The sequence below is a fragment of the Podarcis gaigeae genome, assembly GCF_964106915.1.
Source record: "Podarcis gaigeae genome assembly, chromosome: 3".
In the NCBI taxonomy this organism is placed as follows: Eukaryota; Metazoa; Chordata; class Lepidosauria; order Squamata; family Lacertidae; genus Podarcis; species Podarcis gaigeae.
Genome location: NC_139680.1, coordinates 91,330,322 through 91,349,346, shown reverse-complemented (window position 1 = coordinate 91,349,346; position 19,025 = coordinate 91,330,322). Strand labels below are relative to the sequence as shown.

Here is a 19,025-nt window from a genome sequence, read left to right as displayed (position 1 = left end):
CACAGGAAGGTCCGAAGCCAACAACGACGTTGCTCCCGCAACCTGGGGCCGGGCTGACTGGGCTTTTATCCTCTTCTAAGGCCAGGGGCGGTCCCGGCCCCCAGGAGCCCCGCCTCCTCTGACCTTAAGGCGAGCACTCCTCCTGGGAGCAACCAGTTCCCTTCGCCTCTCTGCCCTAAGCCTCTGCAGATCAGGAGAGGCCAAAGGGTTACTGGGCCCTGGAGGAGGCTCACCTGTAGCCACTGAGTCCTCAAGTCCCTCTGAGGCCAGAAGGGTTTCACCTGGGGCCAGCTCCTGGTGCTCTGCCACAGGTGCAGGCTCTTCAGCATCTAGGCCTTGCCCCAGTTCAGCCGGCCCTGGAGGCGGGGACTCCTGTGCAGGCTGGGATTCCTCTGGTTCGTCCTCTGAATCGGAATCCCAGGCCATCACACCATCCCCCCTCCCAGGCCCCCCCTCAACCGAGGGTCCGTACCCGGCTTGCCGGGGTACGTCGCATGGAACTCTCGGAGGCAGGCAGGTGCGTGGACGTTGGCCGCTGGTTCCCAGGAGCGGTCCTCCGGTCCGTACCCCTTCCAGTCAATGAGATACTGCAGCTTTCCCCTGCGGTAACGGGAGTCCAGGATGCGTTCCACCTCGTACTCAGGCTCTCCCTGAACCAACACTGGCTGCGGTCGGGGACGGTTCGGGTGGAACTCGTCGGGTGGGGCCACCGGACTCAGAAGGGACCTGTGGAAGACCGGGTGAACCTTCAGGGTTGCGGGCAACCGGAGACGGAATGCCACAGGAGAGACTTGGTCCACGATAGGAAACGGGCCGGTGAAGCGGGCGTCCAACTTCCGCGAAGGTCGAGAGGGGTGGAGGTGGCGAGTGGAGAGCCAAACCAGGTCACCGACGCGAAGTTCCGGCCCCACCTGGCGGTGGCGGTCGGCCTGGGCTTTGTATGCTTCCTTGGCCTGGTGCAGTTGCTCCACCAAAAGCTGTTGCTGGGACTGGAGCTCTTGAAGCCACTCCGTCACCGCCGGGACCGCGGATGCCGGCAGCACCTCTGGAAACAGCCGTGGATGATAACCGTAACTGGCCTGGAACGGGGTCTGCTGGGTGGACGCATTCACCGCGTTGTTGTAGGCGAACTCCGCCAATGCCAGGTGGTCGACCCAGTCATCCTGCTGGTAGCTGCAGTAACACCGGAGGTACTGCTCCAGCACCGCGTTCGCCCGTTCCGTCTGGCCATCGGTCTGTGGGTGGTAGGCTGACGAGAGGCAGACCTCTGTCCCGAGGGTCTGGTGTAATGCTCGCCAGAACCGGGATGTGAACTGAACGCCCCGGTCGGACACCACATGCTCAGGTAGGCCATGCAGACGGAAAACATGCTGAAGGTACAGCTGAGCGGTTTCCTTGGCTGTGGGTACAGATGGGCAGGGGGCGCAGTGCACCATCTTGGTGAAATGGTCGGAGAAAACTAGAAGGCAGGTACAGCCACGAGACGGGGGTAAGTCCACTACAAAGTCCAACGAAACCGTGTGCCAAGGGCGTGGTGGAACTGGCAATGGCTGAAGTAGGCCGGGGGGTCGCCCGGTAGGGCCCTTGGCGCGCCGGCAGACATCACAACCTGCAACGTAGCGAGCCACGTCAGCCTTCAGGCGGGGCCACCAAAACTCGCGACTTACCAGATGGGTGGTCCGATACCGTCCAAAGTACCCCGCTGCTGGGGCATCATGGGCCATCCGGAGAACCTCCAGCCGCAGTGGCCCTGGCGGGATGTACAGACGACCGTGGTGCAGCAGAAGGCCCTGATGCAGGACCAGCCCTGGATACTGTGGACTGGACCCTTTAGCCAGCTCCCGAAGTCGTTCCTGGGCCCAAGCGTCGACCCGCTGCTGTTCCCGCACCCGAGCCTGCAGTGGCTCCGCCTCCTGGGTGGCCAGGAATGCAGCTGGAGGTGGGATCGTGGTGGGTTCTGCTTGCTGTACCGTGTCTGCGTTGTCTTCAGGTTTCCGGGACAGGGCATCCTCCTTCTGGTTCTGAGAGCTAGGGATGTAGCGGATCCGGAACTGGAACCGGGAAAAGAACAACGCCCACCGGATCTGTCTTTGGTTCAGCTTGCGGGTGGTCTGGAGGTACTCCAGGTTCCGGTGGTCAGTTCTCACCTCCACCGGATGTCGTGCCCCCTCAAGATGGTGGCACCAGACCTCAAAGGCCACCTTGATGGCCAGTAGTTCCCGCTCCCACACAGTATAGTTACGCTCCGCTGGTAGGAGCTGGCGGGAATAGAAGGCACAGGGTAAGAGTGGCGCTTCTGGTCCACTCTGTTGAGACAAGACGGCACCGAGAGCCGTACTGGAGGCATCGGTCTCCACAGCAAAGGGTCGAGAGGGGTCAGGATGTTGTAAGATTGGCGCCCTCTGGAAGCAGGCCTTCAACCCCTGAAACGCCTCCTCTGCCTCCTTGTCCCAGGAAAACGGCGTCTTTGGGTGCAGTAGCCGGGTCAACGGGGTGGTGCGATGAGCATAATCTGCGATGAAGGTCCAGTAGTAGTTGGCGAACCCCAGGAACCGCTGTAGGTCCTTGCGGTTCCGGGGTGCCGCCCATTCTCGATCCGCTGCCACCTTCCCAGGGTCCATCTGCACCCCATCTGGAGAGAGCCGGTGTCCAAGGAAGTCCACAGTCTGCTGATGGAACTCGCACTTGCTGAGCTTTGCGTACAAACGGTGCTCACGCAAGCGCTGCAGCACGGTCCGGACATGTGCCTCATGGCGAGCCGGGTCACGGGAGTAAACCAGTATGTCATCCAAGTACACCACCACGTACTTGTCTAACAAGTCATGGAACACGTGGTTGATGTAGCGTTGGAACACAGCAGGCGCGTTGCACAAACCGAAAGGCATAACCAAGTATTCGAACTGCCCGTACCGGGTCCCAAACGCTGTCTTCCACTCATCCCCAGCTCGGATCCGAATCAAGTTGTAGGCCCCCCGGAGGTCCAGCTTGGTGAACACCTGTGCCCCTTGCACCCGCTCCAGCAACTCCGAGATAAGGGGCAAGGGGTACCGGTCTGGGATGGTAATTTTGTTCAGGGCTCGGTAATCATAGCAAGGGCGGATATCCCCACATTTCTTCTTAACAAAGAGCACTGGTGCCGCGGTAGGCGAGGTGGAAGGCCTAATGAACCCACGCTCCAGGTTCTTGCGCAAGAAGTCCTGCAAAGCCTCGCGCTCTGGCTCAGTTGGAGAATATAAGCGACTCACTGGTAAGGGCGCTCCGGGCTGGAGGTCTTTGCCGCAGTCAAAAGGCCGATGCGGCGGCAGCTGGTCTGCCCCCCGTTCCTCGAACACGTCCTGGTAGTCCTGATACACGGTTGGGAGCGTGGGTGCTGCCTCCTCCATGGGCGCGGCCGCCAGCGTCTCGGATTGAGCATGGGAACATGGGTCTGGGAAGTGCACAGTCCGTTTGACCCAGTCAATCTGAACGTTGTGAGCTTCCAGCCAGTCCATCCCGAGCACCAGGGGGAACCGGGGCATAGAGGCAATGTCCAAAGTTCGCAACTCCCGGTGCTGCTGGAGACACAGGACCAGGGGCTGGGTCTCCTGAGTAACGGCACCTGAACGCAGAAGCCGTCCGTCAATTGCTTCCCCCTGGACCGGTTCTGGCTTGTTCCGAAGTGGCACCTGATGATGGGCAGCAAAAGCAGCGTCCATATAGGAGCGGGTTGCTCCTGAGTCTACCAAAGCATAAGTAAGAATCCAGGGCCCACCTGGAGGGTATAAACGTACCGAAACCATAAGATGTTGCCAGTCCATTGGTGCGGGCCCATTCTGCGCTGTTTGGGACCCCCGGTAGCTAGGGCCATCAGCTACTGGGGTTGGCGGTTTTCCCTGCGGCTGGCGTTTCTCAGGGCAGGACCGAGCGTAGTGTCCACTTCCGCCACAGTAGAGACATAGATTTCCCTCCCGACGTCGCACCTTCTCTGCGGGGGTAAGGCGTGGCCGCACTGCCCTGAGCTGCATAGGCTTCTCCGTTAACTCAGTTGTGACCGTGGGGCTGCCGGAAGAAACTGGTGCCGAGAACTGGAAGAGTCGGCAACCCCGGGCCTGACGACGATCCTCCAGCCGGTCGTCTATCTGCAGACTCCGTTGAATGAGAGTGTCTAGCGTGGTGGGGCGTTCCATTGTGGCCAGCTGGTCCATTATCTCGTCCGAAAGCCCTTCGAGATACTGGTCCCGCAGTGCCGAGTCATTCCAGGTCAAGTCCTGTGCCAACAACCGAAACTCCGTGGTATATGCGGCCACCGTGGACTTGCCCTCTTTCAACCGCCGAATCGCCCGGTTGGCTTGACTCCCTTTCTGGGGGTTGCTGAACGCGGCCTCCAAAAGATTGCAAAACCCCGTATAGTCTGCCAGCAAGGGGGAGTCTTGCCTGAGTAGCGGCAACGCCCACTTGGCCGCCTGGTCCTTTAACAAACTAATCAAAAAGTGCACCTTGGTGCGGTCGTCAGGGAAGTTCCGGGCTCGCCCCTGAATATACAGCTTGGCCTGGGCAAGGAACATGGGAAAGCTGGCCGGGGCCCCATCAAATTTCTCAGGCAAAGCCACTGGGTACTTGCCAGGAGCCGGGGCGTCGGCCCCAGGAGCCGGTAGGGCTTCCAAGCGCTGCTGAAGCGCCGTAACCGTGTCGCTGAGCTGCTGCACGGTGTGAGTCAAGGCCTGGTTCTCCTGGGCCAATGCCACCAGCGCAGCCGCCTGGTCAGCCATGGCCTCTGGCTCTTCCCGAACGCACCCCAACGAAGGGGGAGTGCGGGTGTGGCGGGAGCAAACTGTGCTGGCCCCGGGGGTAAGGTACCGTGGGCGTAAGCAGAGTCCACACAAAGAGGGGCGAGGTCCGAGGCGGAGAGCCGGGCGGAGAACAGGAACACTGGAACAGGAAGCCAAGCAGGGAACAGGAACACCGGATGGTCAGGAACAGGAGGCCGAGCAGGGAACAGGAGCACCGGATGGTCAGGAACAGGAGGCCGAGCAGGGAACAGGAGCACCGGATGGTCAGGAACAGGAGGCCGAGCAGGGATCAGGAACACAGGAAGGTCTGAAGCCAACAACGATGTTGCTCCCGCAACCTGGAGCCGGGCTGACTGGGCTTTTATCCTCTTCTAAGGCCAGGGGCGGTTCCGGCCCCCAGGAGCCCCGCCTCCTCTGACTTTAAGGCGAGCACTCCTCCTGGGAGCAACCAGTTCCCTTTGCCTCTCTGCCCTAAGCCTCTGCAGATCAGGAGAGGCCGAAGGGTTACTGGGCCCTGGAGGAGGCTCACCTGTAGCCACTGAGTCCTCAAGTCCCTCTGAGGCCAGAAGGGTTTCACCTGGGGCCAGCTCCTGGTGCTCTGTATTAAAACATTCTGTATATATTGTGCTCACTTTCAGCTCCACACTGAGAGCCAGTGTGGTGTAGTGGTTAAGAGCGGTAGTCTTGTAATCTGGGGAACCGGGTTCGCGTCTCCGCTCCTCCACATGCAGCTGCTGGGTGACCTTGGGCTAGTCACACTTCTTTGAAGTCTCTCAGCCCCACTCACCTCACAGAGTGTTTGTTGTGGGGGAGGAAGGGAAAGGAGAATGTTAGCCGCTTTGAGACTCCTTCGGGTAGTGATAAAGCGGGATATCAAATCCAAACTCCTCTTCTTCTTCAGTGTAAAACATTCGGATTAATGATTGCTAGTACCTCTTCAGTCAGATTAACTGATGTTTAGTAGTAGGAAAATTATTTTATTGTTGAAGTCATACAATCTTGTTGCTTTATAGATAAAAATGTTAAAACCCTCAATTAAGAATTAAGTTGAAAATATCCTTATAGTCAGAAAATTAACAAGTAATGTATTTGACCTGTTAATGCTTTTCATTGGCAAATAGAATAAAAATAGCATACTGTGATAGGTTAGAAAGGTGCTGTTTATTAATCCTGTAGGGTTCTAACTGTTAATTTTGTATTAGTGTCAACCCTGAGCTCGCCAAGAGAAGAGCCTGATCTGGAAGAAACATGTACAAGTGGTACTATTATTTCTACGCTGCAGTTGAATGCTCATACCAGTGCTGCCCAAACAAAGGCTTTGATTCTTCAGAAATTAATACTAAAAAGTAAAGATATCCTGGGTGCTCCACAATTTAAACAGGTAAGAAGTAGGTGAAGATCTTTTGGGGAAGTTTATTAAAAATATACTATGAATAACTCATTGTATTGTATGTTATATGACAAGTAGGTCTGGATGATATATTGATATATTATCCAAAACCAGTTTGAAGTCCGTATTGTGATATTGGTTTCATCATTTTTAACCTGGCAATATATTGTGAATCATGGGGTGTGTGTGTGTGTGTGTGTGTGTGTGTGTGTACGCTATGCAAAAATAATGATGTGAGAAAAAACATACAGCCAAGCCAGTGCCTCTACATAGTTCCATCCTTATTTCAGACATTGTGAAATATCGGTATATCACGATGTTTAGCTGGTGATATATCATGACGTTGAAGACCAAGTATCACTCGGGCCTAATGACAAGTAGAAATTGACAACAAAAAAATCTGTACATCCGCTCTCCCTAACAGGCATAGAACAGGCATATTGCACCACTCTTTGAAGTGTGAGAGCCTTTATTTTGAGATTACGTGTATTTTCCTCTGTTTTTCTTTCTCATGTTGTTTCCTCCTCTTCTTGTTCTAGCATGTACATATTTGGGATTGTCTGGGTGGTTGTTTCAAAAGGAAAAGGAAACCTTTTTAATTTCTCAAATTCCCCAGGGGGTTCAGGGACACTACAAGAATGGCTGCAGGTGGAAAAATACAGGCTGAACTGGACAGAATGTTTTTTCTCTTGGGAAATTTACAAGGTCAAAGTGAAGTTTTGGCTACAAATGTTACAATTTTGAGCTTAACAGTAAATAAACTCACTGAATTTGATAAGGACTTGACTCAAGAAGCCCATGCAGCTGAACAAGAAAAGAAATCTGAGATTTTTGAGAGAGTGGAGAAAGAGATACGTGTTGTTCCGGAGGAGAGGGAAGGAGGAGCTGGAATGCCGCAGATGATAAAGGAGAGCCAGAGGCCTGCTAAGATGGATACAAAGGAAAACGAGATTTGGATGATGAGAATCTGGTTTGAATTGGAGAATGAAGAATGGAGAGATCTCCTCATGGGGACATCTGAAGACCTATGGATTACAAAACTGATTAGGGTGGAACTGGAGCTTTTGGGACATTTGGACTTAAAAGGAGTAAGAAACAAGATTTGGGCCCCACTTTTAAATATGGAGGTCTGGCTGGAAGAAACATGGACCCTATTGGGACAGAGCTTCTCCGAGACTTGGTTTTCAATACAAAGGACTATCAAAAAAACCAGCAGAGAGGAATTGAGAGAGAATTAAGAGCCTCGGACGTGAGGTCTCCAGGCTGATAGTTGATAGACTGATGGACACTTACTGGGGATCGAAACCGGGAAAGGGGGGGTGGGATTTTGGGAATTCAAAGGGTGTACAATTACATTTTGTTTCTTTTTATTCTGTTTTGTTATCAGTATAAAAATTGGGAAATTTGTGGAAGGGAACTTGGGTCGACTTTAGAAAAGGGTTTAAAGAATGAGCATTGACGTACAAATTGAGGTTTATAAGTTAAAATTGGTTAATTAAAATGAATTAAATATAATAAGGCAAAATTTGGGGACAATAACTTGCTGTGCTAACAATTGGAACTGGAATACAAGAAGGGGAGGTGTGGGGAAGTCAGGGAAAGATGTTATTGAAAATAAGGAATGTAAATGCTGTGTGTTTTTAATCTTTCTTTTGTTTTTTCTTGTTTTTTTAAACTTTCAATAAGTATCTTATAAAAAAAATATATATAATTTCTCAAATTCCCCAAACCATCCTCTTACTATATAATGCTAAAGACTTGGTTTTCAGGCTAGGTCCCAGCACCAAAGTTGAGTACTTGCATTGCACAAGGGCAGAGAACTGGCACAGTAAAGGAGAAAGGGGGGGTTCTTTGTCCTCCCTCTTTCTTGACTTTGAATCGGTTTATGGTTTACTGCAGTTGTTCCCAATTAGCTAATTACTGAGGACCCTTGATATTTTTCAAAAGCTAAGCCACAGACCTCCTACTTTTTTTGGGGGGGGGGAGATAACTCTATAGTAGTTACTTCTGCAAAGCAATTTTTTTGAACAAAATGGGGGGTCACCCCTAATAAGCAGATAATTTCAGGTATAGTAAAAAAAAACAGACCATAAAATGTGTGATATTACCATGCAAAAATAATTTAAAAAAAAAATCGTTGGTGGGGAGGCAAGGGAAGGATCGATTCCCGAATTGGGAATCACTGGTTTACTGCAAATTCAGGATGGAGTCAAGGAGGCTCTGCCGATCGATGAACAACTACCTTGTGTCTAACACCACATTCTAAGAGCCATCCTTTTTTGATATTACAAAGAATATGGCATACTGGAGAAGGAGTGCTCTGGAGAAATTGGCTCAATTCCTGCTATCTGTAGTAAATGCCGAATCTCCTCCCACACTACTGCTTGTTTCACTGGAGAGTTGGATACTGTCAAAAGGATAAGCTAATTCCCAGAAGACTTCATTTCCATCTGTAATTCTTGTTGAATAAAATTCAGTAAACTTGATTCTGAGGGTGAAATTCTTTTGAAATAAATTTCTTTGTAGTCACACCTCAACTTCTCTTCTGATGCACATAACGAAAAGAAAGATAGCTTTACTTCTGTTTGTCACTCTGATACAGCAATATGCTTCTGTACCCATAGGCTGGATGAGAATTCTGTGTGTAAAAATGTCCATATACACAATTCCCAAGGATGACTCTCTCCATTACTCACAGTAACATCCGCAACTTATATTGACGTCTATTAGGTGAACTGCACAGTTAAAATACCACACTAACAGTGCTCACCCCATTATGGATGTGCCACTAGTAAGATTACATAAACATGCAATCTACTCTGTCTCATGGACAAAGGTTACAAATACTATTGGAAGTAGCAAAGGAGCAAGCACACACTCCAGGCAACATATTAAGCAGGCAAGGCTTTGTCAATCACTTATTTGGCAAGCTGTGGGGGGCACATTCAATAGCTTTTGTTAATCTCTTGTGATAATGTGTCTCATCCACAATAATAATTTTATTTTAAGGTTTTACTGTTTATTGATGATCTGAATGCACCTATAGCAGAGGAGTATGGGTCCCAGCCACCACTTGAGCTAATTAGACAGTTTCTTGATCTAGGAGGTTTTTATGACACGGAGCAGCTTACATGGAAGGTACTGTGTAAATATGAAATTCTTTATGGAATTTTCCTTATTTCTATTTCTTGTTAAAAGTTATTAAATTTATTAGATATACAGAATAATTTATATAATACACAGTAAAAATAATCTAATATCGTATAGTATCCCATAATAATTTTATGTGTGTAATTTAATTATAGTTAACTTATAATTAAATATTACAACCATTTCAAATAATGTAACATCATTTCAACAGTAAGAAAGCATCAAATACTTCAATTTTTAAACCTTTGTTTCATAAATGTTGTAAAAAGGGATGATGATTTTTACTCCTCAAACAGTGCATACAGATAATTCCAATTCTATGTTTTTGGAATAAATTAAGAACAAAAGAACACTAATGGATCAGGCCAAAAGCTCATCTAGTATATTATCCTGTTCTCACAGTGGCTAACCAGATACCTATGGGAAGCCTACAAACAAACTTGAGTATCACTGCATTCTTCATACTCCTGTTCCCCAGAAACAGATTTGCAAAGGCATAGTGACTGAAATACTGACTAGGTGTCATCAATAGCTTTATCCTCCATAATAATGTTTAACGCCCTTTTAAAGTCATGCATGTTGCTGACCTCACTACATTTTGTTGTAGTAGAGAATTTCACAGTTTAACTATGTATTCTGTGAAGAAGTATCATCTGAAATATACCTTAACACGTTCAGGGAATATGCCCTTCCAAGAGCAGCAAAAGGAGATTTTGCTCTTGTGGTAGGAAAACTTTTTTCCACAGGAAACAGGATGTTGTTGATCTGGTACAGCTTGCCTAAAAAAAAAATTTTTTTTAAACCAGAATAGACATGGGCACAGTGAGAGTAGCTTAAATGTTAGCTAGGTGGTGGAGTACCCCAAATGCAACTTGACTTATTGAAGACTGTTCCACAAAAAGGAGTAATTGCAGGGGGAATGAGGAGTGAGATGCCGGCAAGCCACAAGAGATTGTGTTGGCCTTGTTTAAAATATTTTGATTCAGGCTTTTACTTTCTTGCCTTCCCCTCACAGAATGTCCAGGATGTTGCTATGGTTGCCACTTGTACACCGCCAAGTGAAGGAAGTAATGAGATTAGTGCTCGTCTTCTGTCATGTTTCTGCACATTAGTTTTGCCTGTAACTTCTTTACAATCCTTACAACGTATTTTCCAGGTAATATGGTAATGCAGGAATCATTTAACGACTCTTTAAAAAATCAACCAAAACTGTCAAAAATATATATGAAATATAAATGTTTTCCTCTACAATCTACCTCATAAATAGGGATGTTGGAAAGTGCCATAATCCATTCAAATATTCATCCTTTCATCTGGTATTTTCTGTTCCACTACAATTAGTTTATTTTGCAGCAGTCCTCCATTTTGTCATCTGCTGATGACAAAACTTTCTGACAGTAACAACAGTGGAACAGTCTCCCTCGGGAGGTTATAGATTCTCCTTCCTTGGAGGTGTTTAAGCAGAGGTTGGATGGTCATCTATCATGTATGACCTAGTTGATATTTCTGCATTGCATGGGGTTGGACTAGAAGACCCTTGGGGTCCCTTCCAACTCTACAATTCTGTGATTCCATGATGCAGAAATATAGATATTTTATCTGAATATCATAGCACACAATAGTCACGCATACTGTACCTCAGTCATAAACAAATAGGTACTTCATAATTTAACATATTTATTATTTGTTTCAAGTGAGCATTTTGTGGAAAATGTTTAAAAGTTACATATTTTGTTTCTTGTAGGTGCGACTAGGAGCATACTTACATATCAAGAGATTCATGGCTGAAGTTCAGAAATGCAAGGATAATTTAACATGCGCCTCTATTGCTGTGTACTATAGAATGCTTCATAAAGTGCGTCCAACTCCAGTTAAATGCCATTACACGTTTAATCTACGGGATCTTTTTAAGGTCTGTAAAGATGACAGATTGCTTAGACAAAACAAAAAAAATTCCTTCCAGTAGCACCTTAAAGACCAACTAAGTTAGTTCTTGGTATGAGCTTTCGTGTGCATGCACACTTCTTCAGATACACGGTTGATGGACTTCCATTTCATGCGGCTCAATGTGGTGCCTTCCATAGTTCCAGTTACAGATAGGTAGCCGTGTTGGTCTGCCATAGTCAAAACAAAAAAAATTCCTTCCAGTAGCACCTTAAAGACCAACTAAGTTAGTTCTTGGTATGAGCTTTCGTGTGCATGCACACTTCTTCAGATACATTCCTAGGGCAGATTGTTTAGACTTATCATAAACATGCTTTACAATTTGTTGGCCTGGACTTTTGCAAATGTAGCTTGGGGATCGTCTAAAAAAATCCTACACATCCAGGGATGTGTGAGGCAAAGTTATAACAAAAAGAGGAATGTAATATTAGTTAGAATTAGGCAAAATGTGACAACAGGATGGGAAATGTAGAAAAAGTGTGATATATTTTATTGTAACTTAACCAGTAAGTAGGTCTGGTGGGATCGGGGGACCATGTACTGTATATATGTATATATATATATATATATATATATATATGCAGGTTTTGGTGTCCTCGGGTGTCTTCCCGTGTAAAAGTTGGGGTGTCTAGGCGACGTTTCGACGAGGTCTCACTCGTCATCTTCAGGCTGGTGCTTTCGGCTTCTTGTTACTGGAACAGAGCGGGATCTCAATGTTTGAGTTCCTATAAATACTATAAAACATTGGAGGCTAGACACCACACCCCCTCTACAGTATTTATAGGAACTCAAACATTGAGATCCCGCTCTGTTCCAGTAACAAGAAGCCGAAAGCACCAGCCTGAAGATGACGAGTGAGACCTCGTCGAAACGTCGCCTAGACACCCCAACTTTTACACGGGAAGACACCCGAGGACACCAAAACCTGCATATATATATATATATATATATATATATTGTTTTGCTGTTTATCCCTGCCTCCACAACCCCCTCCCTTTCCCATGTTATTTGTCCAGTTTAATCTTATATTGAAAAATGCACAAGTACATACACAATTTCTGTGGGTTAAGGAAGGGTAACTGGGCTGGGTTATGATCACACAGTATGACAAAGGCAGGAGATTGGTAAATAAGCTGTGATTGGTAAATAGTCCCTGACAGTTGCTTCTTCATACATTAATGGTATTGATTAGATTATTAATGAACAAACAACAAATTCATATACCATGTAAAATGGAAGTTGTCCTCAATATGTTGGTCTGGCTGAGGTCCTTATGCTACCAGTCTGACAATGAAAATATGACTTATTTATTTTATTCATTCCTGAAAAGTATACCCTGCCCTTCAATGCCCAATCAGCATTCCTAGGGCAGCTACAAAAATAAAAAGTATAAATAAAACAATGAAGTAGCATAGAATAGTATAAAACTGAAATCAATACAAATGGACAGGAACTTACAAGAAATTAAAAAATTATTGTGAATCAAGCTGTAGTCCCCCCAAAAATAAGTTTCTTTTGAAATTGTTAACAGGTACTTGAAGGATTGCTCCAAGCTCACAAGTCTGTCATTGTCTCCAAAGAATCAATAGTGTTGCTATTTGTACATGAATGCACCCGGGTTTTCCATGATCGTCTGATTGATTCTCCAGAACGGGAAGCTTTCTTTCAAATTCTATCAAATGAGGTCAATAACTATTTCAAGGTAAGTGTGTATCTCTGTGTGTGTCACATTGCTTATTGGGTGTTTTACAACAAATACTTTTGTAGATTTTAAAATTTTTGTTTGCTTATTTATTTATTTATTATGTATTAAAATGTGTATCTAACCGTTATCTGATAGAGTAGATGACTTTCCTGTTAGAAATGACATCCTAGTTGGAGACAAGCAGGGTCTTCATAGTGTTTTTACAACCTCTCCAAGGGGAGGAGTTATCTCATTTCCCTAGATCTACCCTGCCCACAGCTGGAATGTTCTCTTCAATTTTGTGAGACAATTGGCCTTTATTACAGGTGATTTTTCTTTCTCGTTGTTCTTCTCTGTCTTCATTTACCTTCTCTGAGTGTCTGTATTTGTTTAGTGCTGTTCTCCTGTTTGTTTGTTTGTTTGTTTGTTTGTTTGTTTGTTTGCCTGCCTGCCTGCCTGCCTGCCTGCCTGTCTTCCCTGATTCCCCTTTGCTGTGCCCACCATTTTTGTGTGTCCCTTCCCTATTGTCCTGATTACAGCTGGGAAGAAGTAGGGGGTGTTGCTGTGAGCCTAGCTGGGCTGTGGGGTTCTGGAGATGATTGCTTAAGTGTGATTGGGCCAGGAACTTGGCACTTCCCACTTCTCTCCCACAATGCAGGAATGCCATTTTATTCATTTTCCCCCCTGGCTCCAACAACTCCTAGGAATCAAGTTTCTGCACCACCCTGGTCCAAGCAGGACCTTGGTCATTCCCATCTTTACTTGGTCTGGCTGTGTTTTCCATACTTGTGTTGCTGGATGCTGGCAGCGAGTCGGAGCAGTAGCTGCACTTTATCTTAGTTGTGCTTGCAGTTTTACTGCTCATTTTGCCTGCTGGCATTAGACAACTGCCGTGCAGTGCAATGGCCTCTCCTCTTCTGGGGGATCTCATCCCTGACATAGGTACAGAGGAAGAGGTATGTGAGGAACCAGTTGTGTTGGGAAATAACTGGGGAAGACCAAGTTAGTCCTGAAACCGCATGTGTGTAGGGAACTGCAAAAGAAAAAAAATGGCTGACAACCTGAATTAAAAAGCACAGGGCTTGACTCATTTTCTAATCAGAAGAGGCCCTGTTGTTTTTGTTGTTTAGTCGTTTAGTCGTGTCCGACTCTTCGTGACCCCATGGACCAGAACACGCCAGGCCCTAGCAGGGTTTAAAACTTTAAAAACCGCAGTGTTTGCAAAGCATAGGAAATAGAGGTTGTTATCCCTTAAAATGTCCCACTATTAAGCACTCACCTTTGTGCTCCCCTGCCTCTACTCTCAGAGTGAATTGATCACAACGTTAAGCAAGTTTAACACTTTACTTAAAGTAATCAGAGGTCTCACTCATGCATTGTTCAGTGCTATGGCTGAAACAGCACGGGCAATGTATCCTTGGTTACAAAATACAGAAGTTAGTCTCAAGTAAGTGGTCTGAGTCTGGAGTCTCAGCCTTAGATGTTACATGGTTACATGGTTCAAAGAGGAAAGAGTGAGAGAAAAGAACAGGGAACAACTGTTGCTTCCTCTTTCCCTGAAGGTGAGGAGATGTGACCTTGTTGAGCTCTAGAAATTTACAGCTCCGTGGTTCTTAACTCCTTCATTTACTAACTAGTGTAGATAGGCATTGTTAGGTTTGAGGGCAAAATCTCCCACAAGCTGTTCCTTCTAAAGGGTCCAGGCATATTGTTGCTTCTGGTTTCTTTTCTGAAAAGGTAGGGGTGAGTATTGATTTTCCACCTGATTTTGCATACTTTAGCCAAGTTATGACATTCTGAACTCTACTAAAATATGTTTTATGGCTATATCACATATATACCTACACAGAATTTTGCTTGATGGTTGCCATTAATTTGATTTTAATTAATTTTATAATGAATGTTTTTAGAATGTTGAACTATTTTGACTGTTGTTAGCCGCCCTGAGCCCAGCTTCGGCTGGGGAGGGCGGGATATAAATAAAATTTATTTTTATTATTATTATTATTATTATTATACACTGACACACAAGGTTATCTTCTCCCAAACACAGTATGTATTCATTGTATTTCCATGGTATGCATCAAGATGGCAGCATCTGTTAGCATCCTCAACGCATATCATTGATGGAGTTTAATAACATAACATATTATAATATCAAAGATCAATGATTAGGATTTCCTGCCTGCAGCTTGCCTTAACTTAAGAAGCACCCCCATTCCTCCCTCTGTGTATACCGGTATATCTGTGCCTTGCATTGTCAGATATGGCTTGCCTCACTGCTTTTGCAACTAGACTCATTTCTGTACATGAATTTCTGGTTCCTCTTTTCTACTGGCACATATGCAATTGCTTAGTATTGTGTCTGGATTCTGTTGATATACCATTGTCTGAAAAGCTTTATTGGTAAACTTAAACCCTTACCTCACCTTTCGTGAATAGAAAGGTCCTAACTTCCATTAGTGAAATACTGGCCTGTATAAAATCTTTGACAGATGTAAGGGCCAGGTGACTAAATGACTGGGCTATCAAAGAAGGGATCATACAGAATCCACAAGCCATGCTGGAAAAAGCACAATTGCTGCCTATTATTGTGTAAAATAATTAGGCTATTTTTATAGATTCCCTGGACAAAAGATCAGTTGATGGAAGAACCGCCCCTATTTGTGGATTTTCTGGATTCAAACCAGCCTGTACACAAGAGAGTCTACAGAAACGTCACCAACAAGACACATCTACTTTGGGTCCTAGAAGAGCAGTGCATTAAAATGCAGGGAGTAAGCCCTCAGGTAAATCTGAAGACCTACAAGTGGTTACAATGAGGTGGATCATGGGTGGCCCTATTCTGGCAACAAGGAGCAATTCCATTGCTGCTGCTGCTTGTACATTTATCCATTTCTCTGTTTCAGGTATTATTCCTACTCCTGATGCAGATAAGTAACAAGGAATGGGGCTTGTAATCATATATTCCCAGTCTTCCTCCATGGGTAGACCTCCATTGGGTCTGCATGAGTACAGATGTAACCAGAGAATAGGGGGCTGTAAGAAGGCGTTTTTACTTCCACTCTGTATTCATCAGATGCAGCACTGTTTCTGCTTTGCTTCAGTTGGCCTTTTGCCAAAAATGACATTTGTCTCCCTGTCTGCCATGATGAAATTATGTAACTTGATGAATTTACATAATGACAGAAATTGTGTACATTATACTGTATTGTGATTACATTATTCTACACCATTCATTTTGATGCAAATGAAACACAGTGAAAATGGTGGAAAACATAATTATAATCAGGGCGCCTGCCCTGTGGAACGCCCTCCCATCAGATGTCAAGGAAATAAACAACCACCTGACTTTTAGAAGACATCTGAAGGCAACCCTGTATCGGGAAATTTTTAATGTCTAATGTTTTACAATTTTTTATGTGTTGTATGCTGCCCAGAGTGGGGAAACACAGCCAGATGGGCAGAGAATAATAATAATAATAAGAATAACATTAATAATTAATAATTAATATTATTGTGATGGTGATGTATGGACTGAAAGCAGCACTGGTGAATAGTGCTTACTGGATTGATCATTATTGATTTCCATGGGATGAATAAAAGAAATGGGCAATATCTACTCCCAATTCCATTTTTGTCATAATTCTCCAATACCCCTATCAGAGAGCAAAGGTACAGATTAGAAATAGGAATAATTCATTTCACAAAGGTAACATTTGCACAGGCATTTTCATGAAATGGCTGTTCACTGCACACTTGATTTATATTTTAAATCCCCATCTGGAAAACTTATGTTTATCCCCACTCCATTTGCATAGACTATTCTGGGACCATTGCATTGTTGTGAGGCTTGCATATTACCTTGTTTAGATGTGCAGGCAAATTTGCAAGTTATATGTGTAATCATGGAAGTGTATACTTTTTTTGTTGGGGGGGTTCTTTTGTTTGTAGATTGCTGCATGCCACAGTGACAGCAAGGAGGAGAAGGAGCAGAGCCAAGAGCTTTGCAGGTGTCCAATAAGCCTATGCCTGATGCTTAATAATTATGAATAGAGTAAGATCCTTATAAGTATACTAACTTAACTATAACAAGATGTTTAAAATTTATGCTCCTTGTTTTCTTAGGGTATTTCCATAGTATTTTTTAAAGAAGCAATACAACACATAACAAGGGCAGCAAGAATTTTTCGACAAGATGGTAGTCACATGACATTGGTAAGAAAAAATGCTTATAGTTTCATTTTTAATTATAATATGTAAAATTCCAGTGACCGTTATTTCAATTCATAATTAGTATGGCAAATCAAAATAAGTATTTTCTTCAAACTTACACTAGTGCATTTTTATTCCTTTTTCTCTTAAATCATTGCTTTTATGAGCAGAAGGATTATATATCCTCCAGTATCTGAGATGCAGCAATATACCTTTGAATACCAGTTGCAAGGAATTACAAACAGGAGTGCTATTTTGCTTATATCCTGCTTATGAGCTTTCCTCACACATGTGGTTGGCCACTGTGTGATTAAAACTCTGGATTTGATAGACTTTGGTTGGATCATATAGATAGTATAGAAAACTTTGCATTGCTGAGGGATTCATTACATAGCCTAAGCCTTCATTTCTATGCACAAACATAGAATTAAATCACTTTTAATCTAGTGAGGCTTCTGAATTATTTTGTTTTATTCATTTATTTTGTTACATTTATACCCCACATTTATTCCATCAAGGTACTCAAGATCATATGCATCAGATTCCCAGGATGTCTTAATTCAGCCACTGATGAGCTCTACTTAGTTTCATCAAGGTGCCTTTGGCAAATGCTGTGACAAATATTTGGTGGCTTTTTATTTACTTTTGTTTCCATTTAATTTTGTTTTCTCTAAATTCACCATGCACATCTTAAAAACCTACTCAAATCCTATGATTTCCACAAGTTTGATTTAACTGAGCCAACTTTTCTAGTTTCAAGTTAGACTGTTCCCCCCCCCCCCCTGCAGGTTGGTCATGGTGGAACTGGGAAGGTAACCTGTGCATCCTTAGCCTGTTACTTATCTGCATGCAGCCTCTACAGGTTATCTATTTCCCGTAATTACACCTATGGAAATTTTAGAGAAGATCTGAAAGAAGTTTGTAAGCAGGCAGGTGTGGAAGGCAGGAGGACAGTTTTTCTCATCACAGAATCTGATATTATTCAGGTAATCCTTTCCTAATATATGTATTGGACTTGGAATATATGCATAAAGTTTATTGTACACTTGTTATGATTGTCCATTTCCTAATCCTAGTATATTTAGGTAGTTTCCATATTGCTTTACCTGAATATTTGGCTCACATCACAATTTCTTCCGTTAGATAGTGTTGTCATGTTGTGCTGGACGAGTTTTGCTTGTTGATACAAAAGGATTTGGACCAAGTGCTTGGCATGCTTTGCTCTGCTCTGTGGCCACTTGACCCATGTCTGCCTTTGTTGCAAATAATAGGAGGCCTTTTTCTAATCTCCCATTCCTAACTAAGAGGGTTGAGTAGGTGATGATTTGTGAGGGACTCCCTCCAGAGCAGATTTTGGTATGTGCGTGCAGGGAGAGTGCAAGGACAGGGAAGTCCTGTTGCACCAGGGGAAGTACGCTTGTACAATGTCAAATATCACATTATCTAAATCCATTTCATATACCACTGTTCATGGAACCCTTCTAGAGCACTCGTTAGGATTGGGGGTGTGGGCATTGCTTTGCAGTGGTTTCACTCTTTCCTTGTAGGAAGTTTTCAAAAGGTGGACCTGGGAGAGAATCATTATTTCCTATGAGAGTTGTTTTCTTTAAGGACTCCTTATTTTTCATGCATTTTAACATCTGCATGAAACAGCTAGCTTTGGACATTTAGGAATATGAGGCTTGGAAGTATCAGTATAGCAAAGATGACATCCATCTATTTTTCTCCTTTCATTTTAATTCACGTGTGACTTTTCCCAGTAACTGACAAGATAAGGGTAAATGAGACTCAATCTAGTCAAAATTAGGGCTGGGGGACAAATAGAATTTGGTTCAAATTTAAAGGTGAACCTATCTAACTAATTTACACTTTC

At 44.7% G+C, this 19,025-nt stretch overlaps 1 protein-coding gene across 10 annotated transcripts in view; it reads left to right on the top strand.

Moving 5' to 3' along the window:
• The window catches only part of DNAH14 (dynein axonemal heavy chain 14), a 132,102-nt gene that overhangs the window by 70,045 nt on the left and 43,032 nt on the right, over window positions 1–19,025 (top strand). For all 10 annotated transcript variants that reach the window (XR_014562721.1, XR_014562722.1, XR_014562723.1 and 7 more), the window contains 8 exons: window positions 5,972–6,150; window positions 9,169–9,297; window positions 10,325–10,465; window positions 11,054–11,221; window positions 12,785–12,955; window positions 15,559–15,726; window positions 17,066–17,155; window positions 17,941–18,138. Coding sequence is in view for 6 of the 10 variants with exons in the window: in XM_083732930.1 (XP_083589056.1) it covers window positions 5,972–6,150; window positions 9,169–9,297; window positions 10,325–10,465; window positions 11,054–11,221; window positions 12,785–12,955; window positions 15,559–15,726; window positions 17,066–17,155; window positions 17,941–18,138 (1,244 nt within the window). In the remaining 4 variants the exon portion in view is untranslated. The remainder of the gene's footprint in view (window positions 1–5,971; window positions 6,151–9,168; window positions 9,298–10,324; window positions 10,466–11,053; window positions 11,222–12,784; window positions 12,956–15,558; window positions 15,727–17,065; window positions 17,156–17,940; window positions 18,139–19,025) is intronic.